The sequence below is a fragment of the Polypterus senegalus genome, chromosome 6 (genome assembly GCF_016835505.1).
Source record: "Polypterus senegalus isolate Bchr_013 chromosome 6, ASM1683550v1, whole genome shotgun sequence".
Lineage (NCBI taxonomy): Eukaryota > Metazoa > Chordata > Cladistia > Polypteriformes > Polypteridae > Polypterus > Polypterus senegalus.
In genome coordinates this window covers 18,910,913-18,925,788 of record NC_053159.1, presented here as the reverse complement: position 1 = coordinate 18,925,788, position 14,876 = coordinate 18,910,913, and the positions used below count along the sequence as shown (strand labels likewise).

General features: G+C 42.5%; 1 protein-coding gene across 1 annotated transcript in view; it reads right to left on the bottom strand.

Moving 5' to 3' along the window:
* clcnk (chloride channel K) overlaps positions 1-13,603 on the bottom strand; it is a 60,975-nt gene extending 47,372 nt beyond the window's left edge. Inside the window, exons 1-3 of the mRNA XM_039755479.1 lie at positions 13,513-13,603; positions 6,614-6,749; positions 1,032-1,160 (exon numbers count right to left, since the gene is read on the bottom strand). Coding sequence (XP_039611413.1) covers positions 1,032-1,160; positions 6,614-6,719 — 235 coding nt within the window. The 5' untranslated portion in view covers positions 6,720-6,749; positions 13,513-13,603. The remainder of the gene's footprint in view (positions 1-1,031; positions 1,161-6,613; positions 6,750-13,512) is intronic.
* Positions 13,604-14,876: the final 1,273 nt, after the last annotated feature.

Here is a 14,876-nt window from a genome sequence, read left to right as displayed (position 1 = left end):
GAACACCAGCAGATGTCACTGCATTTTGAATCCTCTGCAGCGGCTTAGTGACACATGACAGTGTGTCGGCCAGTAGAGAGTTGCAGTAGTCCAGACGTGATGAGACCAAAGCCTGGACCAGGAGTTGTACTACAGTCTCTGTCAGATATGGTCTGATCTTGTGGATATTGTATAGAGTGAAGACTGAGAGACCCTAACAACATGGGTCCCGAAGGACAGATGGTCATCATTCACCACCCCACAGTTGCCTATCCCACTAGGTGGGAGTTGGTAATAACAAACCAAGGTGAACAGAGATGCTGAACAGACGGACAAGCTGGGATATGAATTTGCCCATACAAGGCCCAGCATAAACTCTCTAAATATGAAATGATGACATGATTCTCCTGTAACCACAATCATACCTGTAGGCTGCCATGCATGCACCCCTGAGCTTCACCATCCAAGTTCTTCCCAGGTATGTGATACCACCCCAGGCCGAGAGGAGGTGCTACCGCTAATTGTCTTGTCATTGTCTTCGTCCACGGTTCCAAGAAACTGCCCAGTGAGAGCAACTGGATCCACCCCTTCCAGTTCCTGGGCTTTAAAAGGGTGGCTGTACAGACGGAGGCGTCACTTGATAAGGAGACGACTTGAGTGATGGCAGAGCCGGATTAACAACAGCCACTCACCTCATGTGGCAACTGTTTTGTTTTCATTTTTTTATGCCATTGTGCGTCTGAGTAAACATTGAGGACCGGGTTGTCTGACCATTTTACATCTTGAACGACCAAAAGTCAACACTCAAACAAATAAACAGACTATTTCTTAAAAAGCCACACACATACACACTTAAGTCTACTGGTCAGTATGTCCATCTGCCTGGACAACACAATTTAAGAAACAAACGAGGTACCTCCATCAGTTATTACTGCACAGGACAAACCTGCAGCACCATCGGTTGGACTCATAGGACATCCTCATAGAATGAGCAGTCCCAAAAATCCATGAAAGACACCCTCACCTCCAAAAAAATATACCCCATAACCTACCATTTAGCATTTTGGCAACAACAAAGTCCATTGTGAAGCTGATGAGCGCCGTGATCACCCCAAGAGCGAATAGGAAGAACCAGTCATCACCAATCTTGAAGAGTATCCGCTTGACACAGGCCATGCACCCTGCCAGGCAAAAGATAGAAACACATCTGCAATCCCAAAAATGGCAGTTTGGTCCTGCTGGTATAACATGGACCCAAACCTGTGAAGGTATCAGAGATAACTACAAGTCTGGTTGCTGGTTTAAATACACGTGTAAGAAATTGAGATCATTACCTGTATTTGTGACAATGTTACTGATCAGGATCAAGTGGTAGGACAAGAGAATTAAAGAACCAGGGGATGCTGGGATTGATGTATGTAATGATAGAAATAAACATGGGAGTATGGCACTGGTGCTGGTGGTGGTTGGGAGTATGGTGTTGGAGTAAATATTTTTATAACACTTTAGTGTGTTGGACTCGCTGGGTCAGTTGCAGTGTGCCGTCAGCTGAGGATGACCCCATGCTGGTCCAGCCTTAGACATATTTACTGCAACAAGGCCAACTGTGGCGTCTAGTTTGGACTAGCAGTGGACCGAGACTAAGACTAAGTGCAGTTGCAGTGGGCTTCTGGGTATCAGAGAAGGGGAATAAAATTGTGTACAAGCTTAGACCACCTTGTGAGGAAGTTCAACAGAGTTTAGTACGGTGGGTAATGTTGCAAAATGAATTCTGCATTCGTGAGACAGACTGCTACAGACATGAAAAAGTACAAACATGCCATTAAAATATGGAAACAATATTTTAATTTTTAATTTAATTTATTTATTTTTTTATACTTATATTTGGACAGAAATGTAGCATGATACTGATATATTTATATTCCCATCCAATGTATCCATAAATTTAGACTCTGTGAACCTCTCTCTAGCTATAGTATATAGGTGAGCTGAGAAGGCTCAGCAGCTGGAGATCATTCACATGCTGTATACTGGAGTTAGTAACTGCTGTGTTTTCTTCCTTGGAATCTTCTGGATTTTTGAGAATTCCCACTCTGTTATCAAGATTGCTTTAATTGGATATCACTTTGGGAATGTATTGCTGTGGATTTCCTTTCTAAGGTGAAGCCCTTTGTGTCTTTATCTGCTCTCTTTAGTATTACTGAATTATTTGCTGTTTTCATTAATCTTTGATTTATAAAGAATCTCTGTTTGCCCTTTTTACTACAAGCTGAGGGTCTCTATGGCCATCGTCTCTGCTCCTGAGCCTGACCTCCGGTTATGTATAAATGAGCTGAGAAGGCTCAGGAGCAGGACATCATTCGTTCATAGTGGAGTCAATAAGCATTGTGTTTTCTTTGTTGGAGATTTCTGAATTTTTTTGATTATTCTTGTTCTGTTTTAATGATTCTGCTAATTGCATATTGTTTAAGGCATTGTATGGTGTGTATCACTTTCAGATGTTCTCTACTCAACAGACATCCAGCACAATACCAACGCTTGACATCTACAGAACTCTTCAGATGACTCGCCCATCATAGGCTGCATAGATAATGAGATGAGACAAAGGACAGGAAAGTCATATAGGACTTCATCTTGTGGTGCAGTAACAACAACCTGCAACTCAACATCATGAAGACAAAAGAGCTGGTGGTGGACTTCTGACATGCCAAGGAGCCTCTGAGACCAGACACCATTCAGAAGAAGGAGGACATGCAAGTGGTACAGAGCTACAAGGACCTGGGGGTTCACATGAACCACAAACTGGACTGGGCTGACCACACAGTGGTGTGGACAACAATGACAAGAGCAGGCTGGACTTGTTAAGGAGGTCTTTTGATGTGGGCAGCAAGGTGCTGGAGATGTTCTATCAGTCCATAGTAGCCAGTGTGGTGTTCTACGCTGTGGCCTCCTGGGGAAGCAACTTGAGCTCAAATGAAGCACAACACCTGAATAAACCTATCAGGACAGCCTGTTCCATCACAGGGCCAACACCTCGACACAGTGGAAGCTGTGACAGAAAAGAGGATGGTGGCACAACAGGATGTCATCATGAAAATCCCCTCCATGCCCTCTAGGAGGCACTCTCTCTTGAAGCACTTTTAGCCACAGGCTCATTTCATCATGCTGTGCTAAGATGTGTCACTGTAGGGGTCTTTTCTGCCCACTGCTATCAGTTAATTCAAAGCTTCCACCAATATACTTGTTAAATTTATTTTTATTGATTGATTAATTGACTGTCGTATCTGTCCTGTGAGTCTGTGATCTTGTTGTTTATGTTTCTGCTGCTGTATGCTTAGGAATTTCCACAGAGGATTAATAAAGGTTATTTAATCAAATCTAATCAAATACCACCTCTCAGTTCTCATTTGTGTTCTCCCCTACAGTCCAATGACAGACACACTGGCATTTCACGATTGCCCTGCATTGTTCCAAGGGCTGGCACCTGTTGTTATCATAATGGGATGAATAAGCAGGTAAGAGCAGGTGGATGAACTGCAGACACACAACCAGGTAAGTCCCTTGATGACAGAGCTGTGTTTATGGGTAAGTCCTTTGCTATGACATCTGATGCAGCTAGCAGGTGAGGCCCATCCCTGTGCAGATAAAGCCACGTGGCACTAAACTCAGTGTGTCGCTTCACTGTGGGCAGAGGGCACTTCTGTGCAGAATTTGTCAGCTTAAGTTACAGTCTTTCATTTCCTTAAACTTTATGGTGTCCTCTGTCACTTGTTCAGTCTGTCACTTAAGGCTTCAGAAGTGACACTGCTCTGGATACATACATATATTTATTTATATACGGGGGGCTCTGCCCCCTGCTCGCTTCACTTGCCAACCCCCAACCCTACGCGCTAGGCCGCTTGCATATGGGGAAGCAGATTTACAAATTAAACCGTGGAAGAAAGGCGCTATATTGTTCAATAAGATTTGGACATAATAAGTCTTCTTTTATTGGGAACTTAAAGTGAGGAAAACATTAAAATTTATAAGAGCTGAGAGCGCAGGAACTGTGAGAGGTGAGAGGGCTGTTAACGTAAAAGGTTGAGAGGAGGACGGGACCTGAAAAAATCTCTTGGCAATAGTCTCGTCTTGTGATTTTCTTTTGTAATAGAGAGACATACATACATATATATATATATATATATATATATATATACAGTGGTACCTCAGTATACATCCGCTTTGGAATAGTCCAACTTGATATACGTCCTTTGTTTGGAATACGACTCGTGTGCTAGAACACCGCGTGCCACCCTTGTGTACCTCACTCGAGACAAAGCCACGACTGCCCACGAGCGTCAGTACGCCAGTTGCTAGCATTCAGTGAACAACCCGCGCTATAACTCAATGTGAATTTTCACGTGATTTTGTGTTTTTTGGCAGAGAAAAGGCAAGCAAAATGACACCTTTTATTGGCTAACTAAAAAGATTACAATATGCAGGCTTTCGAGGCAACTCAGGCCCCTTCTTCAGGCGAGATGTAATACAGAAACTGAAGTTCCCTGTGTTTATATCCACACACTAGGACAAGAAACATCATTGGTAAATTAAATGAAAAATCTTAAATGTAAAAAATTAATAGGTTCATTCAGGCTAAGATTAATTTAACAAGAGAGAGAAGAACGGTGTATGGTCAAGATCTTTGGATAAGATAACTGTCCAACAAAGTCCTTTGAAGTCTGTGATGAGTTTTTCAAAACTGTTTTTTGGCATAAATTTCAATTGATTGTTGAAAAGTATGAAGGTGGCATGCGTGTCAGGGACTTGGCATACCGAGAACGACAGTATCTACGATTGTGAAAAACAAAGACGTTATTGAAAAGTAAAGTGAGGTTAAATTTTCATTTATTTCATCTAATTGCTTTTGTATTTATGTATTTTAATATTAAGCAGTGTTTAAATTATTTTATACACCCTCATCAATGTATAATATGCCAATAACAATAGGATTTTTTCATGGGAACAGATTAATCATTTTCCCTTTATTTCTTATGGGAAAAATTTGTTTGGTATACGTCAAAGGATCTGGAATGGATTAAGGACGTACACTGAGGTACCACTGTATTGTATATATACTGTATATATACACACTCACCTAAAGGATTATTAGGACCACCATACTAATACGGTGTTTGACCCCCTTTCGCCTTCAGAACTGCCTTAATTCTACGTGGCATTGATTCAACAAGGTGCTGAAAGCATTCTTTAGAAATGTTGGCCCATATTGATAGGATAGCATCTTGCAGTTGATGGAGATTTGTGGGATGCACATCCAGGGCACGAAGCTCCCGTTCCACCACATCCCAAAGATGCTCTATTGGGTTGAGATCTGGTGACTGTGGGGCCATTTTAGTACAGTGAACTCATTGTCATGTTCAAGAAACCAATTTGAAATGATTCGAGCTTTGTGACATGGTGCATTATCCTGCTGGAAGTAGCCATCAGAGGATGGGTACATGGTGGTCATGAAGGGATGGACATGGTCAGAAACAATGCTCAGGTAGCCCGTGGCATTTAAACGATGCCCAATTGGCACTAAGGGGCCTAAAATGTGCCAAGAAAACATCCCCCACACCATTACACCACCACCACCAGCCTGCACAGTGGTAACAAGGCATGATGGATCCATGTTCTCATTCTGTTTACGCCAAATTCTGACTCTACCATTTGAATGTCTCAACAGAAATCGAGACTCATCAGACCAGGCAACATTTTTCCAGTCTTCAACTGTCCAATTTTGGTGAGCTCGTGCAAATTGTAGCCTCTTTTTCCTATTTGTAGTGGAGATGAGTGGTACCCGGTGGGGTCTTCTGCTGTTGTAGCCCATCCGCCTCAAGGTTGTGCATGTTGTGGCTTCACAAATGCTTTGCTGCATACCTCGGTTGTAACGAGTGGTTATTTCAGTCAAAGTTGCTCTTCTATCAGCTTGAATCAGTCGGCCCATTCTCCTCTGACCTCTAGCATCAACAAGGCATTTTCGCCCACAGGACTGCCGCATACTGGATGTTTTTCCCTTTTCACACCATTCTTTGTAAACCCTAGAAATGGTTGTGCGTGAAAATCCCAGTAACTGAGCAGATTGTGAAATACTCAGACCGGCCCGTCTGGCACCAACAACCATGCCACGCTCAGAATTGCTTAAATCACCTTTCTTTCCCATTCTGACATTCAGTTTGGAGTTCAGGAGATTGTCTTGACCAGGACCACACCCCTAAATGCATTGAAGCAACTGCCATGTGATTGGTTGATTAGATAATTGCATTAATGAGAAATTGAACAGGTGTTCCTAATAATCCTTTAGGTGAGTGTATATATAGCAGTAGCTATTTATGAGTGTCATTCCTATGCTATAATGTATGCTCTGTAGCACATTGTGTGACAGCATACGTCCATCATGGAGCTACACAACGTCATTATCAATGGATCAGCCGGTGTTTGTGTTTTACCTCTAATGTCGGTGTGTTGCAGGGCTATAGGATGATATTTAATAAACCCAACAGCCTCGTATGTCACTTAAAACTAAAACAAAGTATTCAACCAAATATTTTTGAAGGATTTCATCTGTTGCCCTGTATTTTTGATTGCTCTTACTCACCTTTGACCCTGGCGCGGGCACCAGGAAACGGCTTCCAAAGGGTCTTGTCCAGCAGAAGTTTGTTTTCTGGGGTGTACAGAAGATCATCTTTCATCACCGGTGCCATTGCTATCCTGAGCAGTCACTGATTTTGGACCTTCAAAACAAAAAGAAGACGTTAAAACCAAGGCTGGCTCAGTCACTGAGGATGCCAGCTCGCCGTCAAGAGGACCCGAGCTCCCTCTTGGGCACAAGCCAGGCGGGCAGTCCTGCATTGTTACAGAACACAAAACCCCACGGGTGACACTCTGGCATGTAACTCCTAAATGCAAGTTGATTTATTTATTTATGTTGTGTCACGCATGCGTGTCTGTGGACCGCCTCCGGGCTCGTCTGTGGTATGCACTACCGCTCAGGGCCAAGAGGGGGCACTGATGCTAACCTGCTTCTCTCTGGTTCCCCCTCCGCAGCACTGAGAAGACGCCCAGTGAGGTCAACTGACTCCGCCCCTTGTGGTCCCCGACCTATAAATCCCCGACGGAGGCGCTCAGTCTTCTGTCAGAGTGAGGACGAGTTCTTTCTGGGCAGCACTTCCATTAGACAGCCTGACAATAACCTGATTTTTGGAAGCGTCCATTGCTATTGGTGCACACAGCGGCTTGAATTTTCATTGCTTTTACTTAGAATTTAATGGGGGGGGGCACCCCAAGATTTTTCTGTGGCAACACGCTGCTCCTCTCTCGACCACAGTCTGTACAAGCAGCACAATAAGTGCACTTCTTAAACTGATAAATGTAACATTTTAAGTTGCTAAACTATAAAAAGCAAAATTTATTACTTTAAACATTCGAACAAAATGAGGGAGTTTAGTCATTGATGTCAACTCATAAAAATGACTACAAGGTCTGAGCTAATGACGCACGAGCCCACATGTGTCACTTGATCGTTCAGCTGTCACTGCGGTCCTGACTGACGGGGCTCACGACATGGACAGATGGCTGCATTGATTAGACCTCAACTTTCAATCTCTGTCTCAAGCTGTAGTATTTATTTTAGTTATATGCCATAATACGCTTTAAAACCAAGGAATATTTGTCATTTACAACTCAAACAGTAACTTAAAAACTGTCTGCTTTTTATTAAGCTGCTCTGTTATGAATGATAATAACGGCTGCATGAGCCTTTAGATCATCTGCAGAAGTTTTATAATTCAATTTTAGGGTCACAGAGAGCCACCCAGTAGGGCGTATGGCAGAATCGAGCCTAGCATGGGACGTCAGTCCATCACAGTTTATAGAATCGGTTAAACTTGTCTTGTTGCCCCTGCCTTGTGCCCGATGCTTGCTGGGTTTCAGTTTCCCACGTCCTGGGCCGTTTCTGGGCAGAGGCAGTCTAGGAAACCCTCTAGTGGTCAGGGCACGGAGCGATTCCTATCTTTATATTGTTTATAGAGAAAAGCCGAGCAAAATTACACCTTTTATTGGCTAACTAAAAAGATTACAATATGCAAGCTTTCGAGGCAACCCTTGCATATTGTAATCTTTTTAGTTAGCCAATAAAAGGTGTCATTTTGCTTGGCTTTTCTCTACATTCATAATGGCTAACACGGTACAACACCCAAGTACTTTATATTGTTTAGAAAAAAATGTGCGCACAGCACAATCTGGTGCTCAAAAACTGCGACATGTTTTAAACAATACAGACCTACGAACACTCGGACTCGAAGCGAATATCCGATTATATTGTTTTATATTATTTTAGCATATGCAAGACGACCTACACCGTCCAACAAAATAACACGAACAACAACAACAATGCTGATGATGATGCTGATCATAATAATCCTCAAACTGTAGCATAGAAGAGACCGACAAGGAGAAATAAAATTAAACAACCACAACGGCAACAGGACTGTAGCTCTCGACCGAATCGCTAAAAGCTGATTTAACCCAAACTATGATCGTCTCCCAAATGGACATCCATTAAAATGTGTTAAAACTTATCAAATATCGTCCTCTGTTGCTCACCACCATTTGTGAGATTCGTTCTGGACACGCTAAAGCAGTTGTGCGTTTTTTGGAGCGGTAGATTGAGTTATTTGCATACACCCGCATATGTTAAATAGGAATTGTGGGTAAAGATTCCTATTTAAAGAAAATCTTTCTCCGTTTCACTGAATGTTGTCACTATGCTAGGTTTTTAATTTATTTTATTAATTTAAATGACATATATATGTTACAGTAATGTCTTAGTTTTATACATATATTTATTTGAATACAAATAAAAATATAACCATCATCAAAAGATATCGGACTGAATGGTAGCTTAAATATTTTACTATAGATAAACGACTGTAATTATCAAATAATGCTTTTCAATATCTTTAAAGAAACGTCAAAAGCGATAAATAAAGACTACTAATACAGCCCGATTATAACTATTTTTCTGAAATGGCACCGCACACAAGAGCGCATTTTTCTGAGGCAGTCTCAAATTGTGAATTCGAGGTCCGAAACATTTCTCGGTCCCCAGTCCTGTCTCGCTCTCAATGTACAGGTCTGCCAGTGACGATTCCATTTACAACTTTGCCTAGGGCAGCAAAAGTCCTTGAATCGGCTCTGCCCATGATAAACAGGCCGGACGGATAATAAAGCAAGCCGTTGTTATAATATGCTGGTCTAGAAGGATTACTGTAAGGAAAATAACCGGGAGATGGTTACGTGAGGCAGGTGATCAAAGCTAAACGGAAACGGGTTACAACCAGAAAAAGAAGGCAACAAAACAAGAGGGCATAAGGAAAAGTCAAAGTAAAAAAAACAGAAATCAAAACCTGACACCTGCTTGGATTTGAAACTAACTATGCCAGAACGAGGAGTTTCATTCCTTTGAGGTACCAAGTGTACTATGCCCACCGCCATATTTATAGCATCGCATCTCGTGACATAACTGATTCAGTAGCTGCAGTCGTAGGACTAAATTAAGCAACTTCACAAAAACACAGAAATAAAATAAAACTTTTCTAATTCATTTTAATCACAGTGTAAATACACTTTAAATAACTTAAAATACGGGCGTGAAACGTGTAACGTGTCCGTGGATCCCTTAATACTGCGGGGCTGTGTGTTTTTGTTTAGAATTTGGACCTCGCAGTGATACGTAGAGAATCGCGGGGAGGGGTAGGTGGGCGTGGTCTGGATGGGGTGTGGGCGTGGTCGATCACTAAACTGGAAACAACGTGGTCCGTGGAAAGAAGGGCGCACAAAAGACGGGAGAGTAAATGGATTAATGAAGTTTACGCTTACATGATTCGAACTACACATGGAACTTGTTGTATAAATACTTGTATGCTTACGTAACTTCATATTGAATTTAAAATCATTTAAGCAGAAACGACTTCCTCCTGCACAATATTTTGAGTAAACTCCCAGTCTTCGCTAGGAATTTTTTTTTCCTTGATTTTCAGCACCAAGATCTCAGACTTCAAGTTTTACTCCAGGGGTTGCACCAGACCAAGTAACATTGGCTTGGCCACACTTAAAAAAATCGGCGACGATAAACAAACACCAAAAATATCGAAAGTCTGTCGAGACATTGAGATGGAGATGGAAGAACCGTACGGCACGTGCGGCTGCATGCCGTCATGAATGAAAATGAACGCAGTAACACGGGTGTAAAGCCGCATATCAGCATCAAGCGTCACATCTGCAGGCTGTGTTGGAGTTTGTGGTGCCCGTTTATTACCATCTGCATATTCACTGCATTCAGTTCCGCATTTATGCCATGCACTGCTTTAGAAAATGCACATGAGATTCAAAATAGTGAAATCCAAAGTGTCATCCATGAGCAGTGCAAACACATCCATCCATCCATTTTCTAACCCGCTGAATCCGAATACAGGGTCACAGGGGTCTGCTGGAGCCAATCCCAGCCAACACAGGAACCAATCCTGGGCAGGGTGCCAACCCACCGCAGGACACACACAAACACACCCACACACCAAGCACACACACTAGGGCCAATTTAGAATCGCCAATCCACCTAACCTTCATGTCTTTGGATTGTGGGAGGAAACTGGAGCAAACCCACGCAGACATGGGGAGAACATGCAAACTCCACGCAGGGAGGACCCGGGAAGTGAACCCGGGTCTCCTAACTGCGAGGCAGCAGCGCTACCACTGCGCCACCGTGTCGCCCCAGTGCAAACACATAAGGATAAAATGTCGTCCATTCATTCATACTCACATCTGTTATCTTAATCTGATTATCCTGGGTAAAGTCGTGGGGCAGCTGGAGCCAACCAGTTAAGCATTAGACACAGGGCAGGAACAACACCTGGGCATGGTGCAAGTCCATCACACGGTGAACACACACAGACGCACTGCCCAGGTTCAATGTCACCCTTCCATTCATCTTTGTAACCCATTCATTCTGAATAGGGTTGGTGGGAATTTGGAGCCAATCCCAGTAAGCATTAGATGCAAAGAAGAAACAACACCTGGGCATGACACCAGTCCATCACATGGTGAACACACACACAAGATTTAATGCCATCCATCCATCCATGTTTTGTAACCCCTTCATTCTGAGAAGAATTATTTGGAAGCTGGAGCCAATCCCAACAAACACTGAGCACAAGGCAGGAGCAATACCTGGACAGAGCGCCAGTCCATTGCAGGGTGAACACACACACACACACACAATAGCACACTTGAGCAGTTTAATAACAGCAGTTCACCTCACCTGCATGTCTTTAGATTCTGGGAGAAAATCCAACACGGACATGGCCAACAAAAAACAAAATGCCAACTCCTTTCAGGGATCACTGAGGACACGATTCCCAGTCTCCTAACTGTGAGAGAGCAGTCATGCCACCTGATATACTTTATTAATCCCCCAGGGGGAAATCATTTTTTTTGTATGACCCTTTGGAGGTCAGAGTGCAGGGGTCAGCCACTGTATAGCGCCCCTGGAGGAATTTTCAGGTGAAAGGTCTTGCTCGAGGGCCCAATGGAGTAGAGTCCCAGTAACAGGATTTGAACTGGAAAACTTCCAGATACCAGCGCAGATCCTTAGCCACAGAGCTGCCCCATAATAGAATAGAATAGAATAGAAAATCTCTATACTGTATATATAAAATCCAACGCCTCTCTGTCTGTCCGCTTTTCACGAGAGCAGTACTTAACGGATTTGGATCGAGTTTTTTTTCTATAATTTCCTTGAACATTCTGGTTGATTTTGCGACTTCTCTCATCACGCTAAGAATCATAGTTCTCTTGCAGAAACGATTTATTCACGTGAATCTGAAAGAGCGGCGGCGAGCCAAAGGGAGGGGGCAGGACCCTCCTCACTCACACGCCAGCCTCAAGGTGTATCTTATATCCACTTAGCCTGCAAACGAGAGAACACCTTAACGGATTTAGATCGAGTTATTTTTCTATAATTTGCTTGAACATTCCGGTTGATTTTGCGACTTCTCTCATTGTGCTAAGAATCATAGTTCTCTTGCAGGAGAGTTATATTTGAGCTAATCCGAGACCGAGAGGGGGACGTCTGGCATCAGGAGTGGGGAGCCGGTCTACCTCTGTGATTTGGAGCGCAACTTTGCCTCCGCTTAGCTAGCGATGCCTTTATGTTTATTGATTTTAAAAATTTGTCCTGTTTCACTACAACGCGGGCGGAGCCGCAAGGAACGGCTGGTAATATAATATAATATAATAGAATCGCCAATGTCTTCTAACAAAAGTCAGTGGGGCAGCAAGCATAGGGGGGTCCACATCCTCTGTGCTGAGTATTTATTAAGAGTTACCTGACACCTCGCCAAGTTCACCAGTGTAATAAAACTGCTTGGCAGTGTTTGGGGGTTTTTTGTCCTGAAGACCATGTGCAGCTATATAATATAATATAATATAATATAATATAATATAATATAATATAATATAATATAATATAATATAATATAATGTACACCGACATGGCATTCCTGGGTACTAATCCCACCCCTGGATGTTCCCACATTGTGTTCACTTCCCTCTACAAAGACATGCGTGTAGATTAAGCGGTGATTCCAAACTCGCCCTGTAGTGTGTGTGTATGTGAGTGGGTGCCCTCCTTCAGACTGGCACACTTGCCATGGCTTCTTGTTTTGTCAAAGCCCAGGCTCCCAACAGCCTCTGAAATGGAAACTGTGTGTCAGGAGAATGGTGCCCAGTCCACTAGGGCTGCTTCTTGCCTATTAATGCAGGAGAATGTTATTAAATTGCAACATGGGCACCTTGTGCCCAATGGACTCTCCATCTTTATGTTGCTCCTTGGCACGGCTTGGTGCTGGTGGTGTCACACTGGTTGGAATTCTTTTGTGACTTTGGCAGGTTTGTTCACCTGCATTTGGCACTGAAGCTGGTCATGCGGACAGTGGAATGCCAGCTCATATGGATGGTGATGCCATCCCAAGACTGGCACAATGTCTCATCACTGTTCCAATACTATATCTACTTACAGTGTGTATTACTTAGCTGTATTGTAAGGCTTGGTATGGATTTACTTTTTTTCTAAATTATATGAGAGTGCCATCACAGTAAATTATAATCCATTAACAAATCAAATCAAACTGCTTAAAAGTGTATGAACTTCAGAAAATTTAAAAGTAATTCTATTTGTATATAATTTGTGTGCTAATGTTGCCACTGTCTTTTAATTCCCACAAAATTTTACAAATATACATTCAGAGTACAATCTTAGAAATACTAGAATAATTTTTCAAAAAATTCAGAAATTGGTACAATCTTAGCATTTCAACTTTTCCTAAAAAAAAAAAAGAAAATGCACGCGCTTTCACAAGTTCTGGGAGTCAAGACATTCATAAGAAACACAGAGCCCAGTGAGAAACTCAAATCTGTGCAGTTTAAAGAAGCTGTGGTTACCTTCATCCAGCGAGCTGCTGCCAGGCTCCCTCCGCAGCCGGAATGCTCTGAGCGAGAAGCCCTGGACGAGCGAGGAAAAGCCACGGGTGTCCTTGAGAAGCTGGACAGAACTGGCCGCCGGCCCTGCCGCTGTGTTTGGAGGTTAATCTGTGTACAGTTTACAGTCAATCACAGGCTTGTGTGTGCGGAGTGGAGATGTAGACGTGCCCTTCAGGTGCGCTGATGGTGAAACTGTGTCTTAATACCAACTCGGAAAATACACTGGCACCCTGAAAAGCCGAAATTGACAGAACCCTCTAAAGTCTACCTTAGCTTCATACAGGGCCGATTGTGCTTCACTTGGATTTTAGGGATGAATACAGACACTGTGAGAGCTGCGGGGCAACTGCTTATCTCGGGGGAGCACAAACAGAGCCCACTCACTCATCACATAAAACCTGCTTTGAGGACATTTGAAGGGTCCCAGAGACCTCTAAGGACTAAAGCCTTCACATTCTGCCATATTATTGAAGCTAAACCCACAAAACTAGAACGTGCAAGTAAGAACTTCACTGTGCTTTGTACATGATAGATAGATAGATAGATAGATAGATAGATAGATAGATAGATAGATAGATAGATAGATAGATAGATAGATAGATGTGAAAGGCACTATATAATAGATAGATAGATAGATAGATAGATAGATAGATAGATAGATAGATAGATATGTGAATGGCACTATATAATAGATAGATAGATAGATAGATAGATAGATAGATAGATAGATAGATAGATAGATAGATAGATAGATATGTGAAAGGCACTATATAATAGATAGATAGATAGATAGATAGATAGATAGATAGATAGATATGAAAGGCACTATATAATAGATAGATAGATAGATAGATAGATAGATAGATAGATAGATAGATAGATAGATATGAAAGGCACTATATAATAGAAAGATAGATAGACAGATAGATAGATAGATAGATAGATAGATAGATAGATAGATAGATAGATAGATAGATAGATAGATAGATAGATAGATAGATAGATAGATAGATAGATAGATAGATGGTTGTCCTTCTGGAAGTTTCTCCCATCTCCAAAACACATTCTCTGGAGCTCACCAACAGGGACCATCAGGTCACCTCTCTTACCAAGGCCCTTCTGCTTGGATTGCTCAGTTTGGCCAGGCAGCCAACTTCAAGTGGACCCTTAGTTGCCTCTGCCTGACATTTTTATAGCCTTGAACATCAACACAGTCCTGTCTCTGAGTTCTGCAGGCGATTCCTTCAACATCATTGACTGGGTTTTGCTCAACTGCTGGTTCTTCTAAGGAGAGGTTTGTGTTCCTTTACCAGTCGCCTCCAATC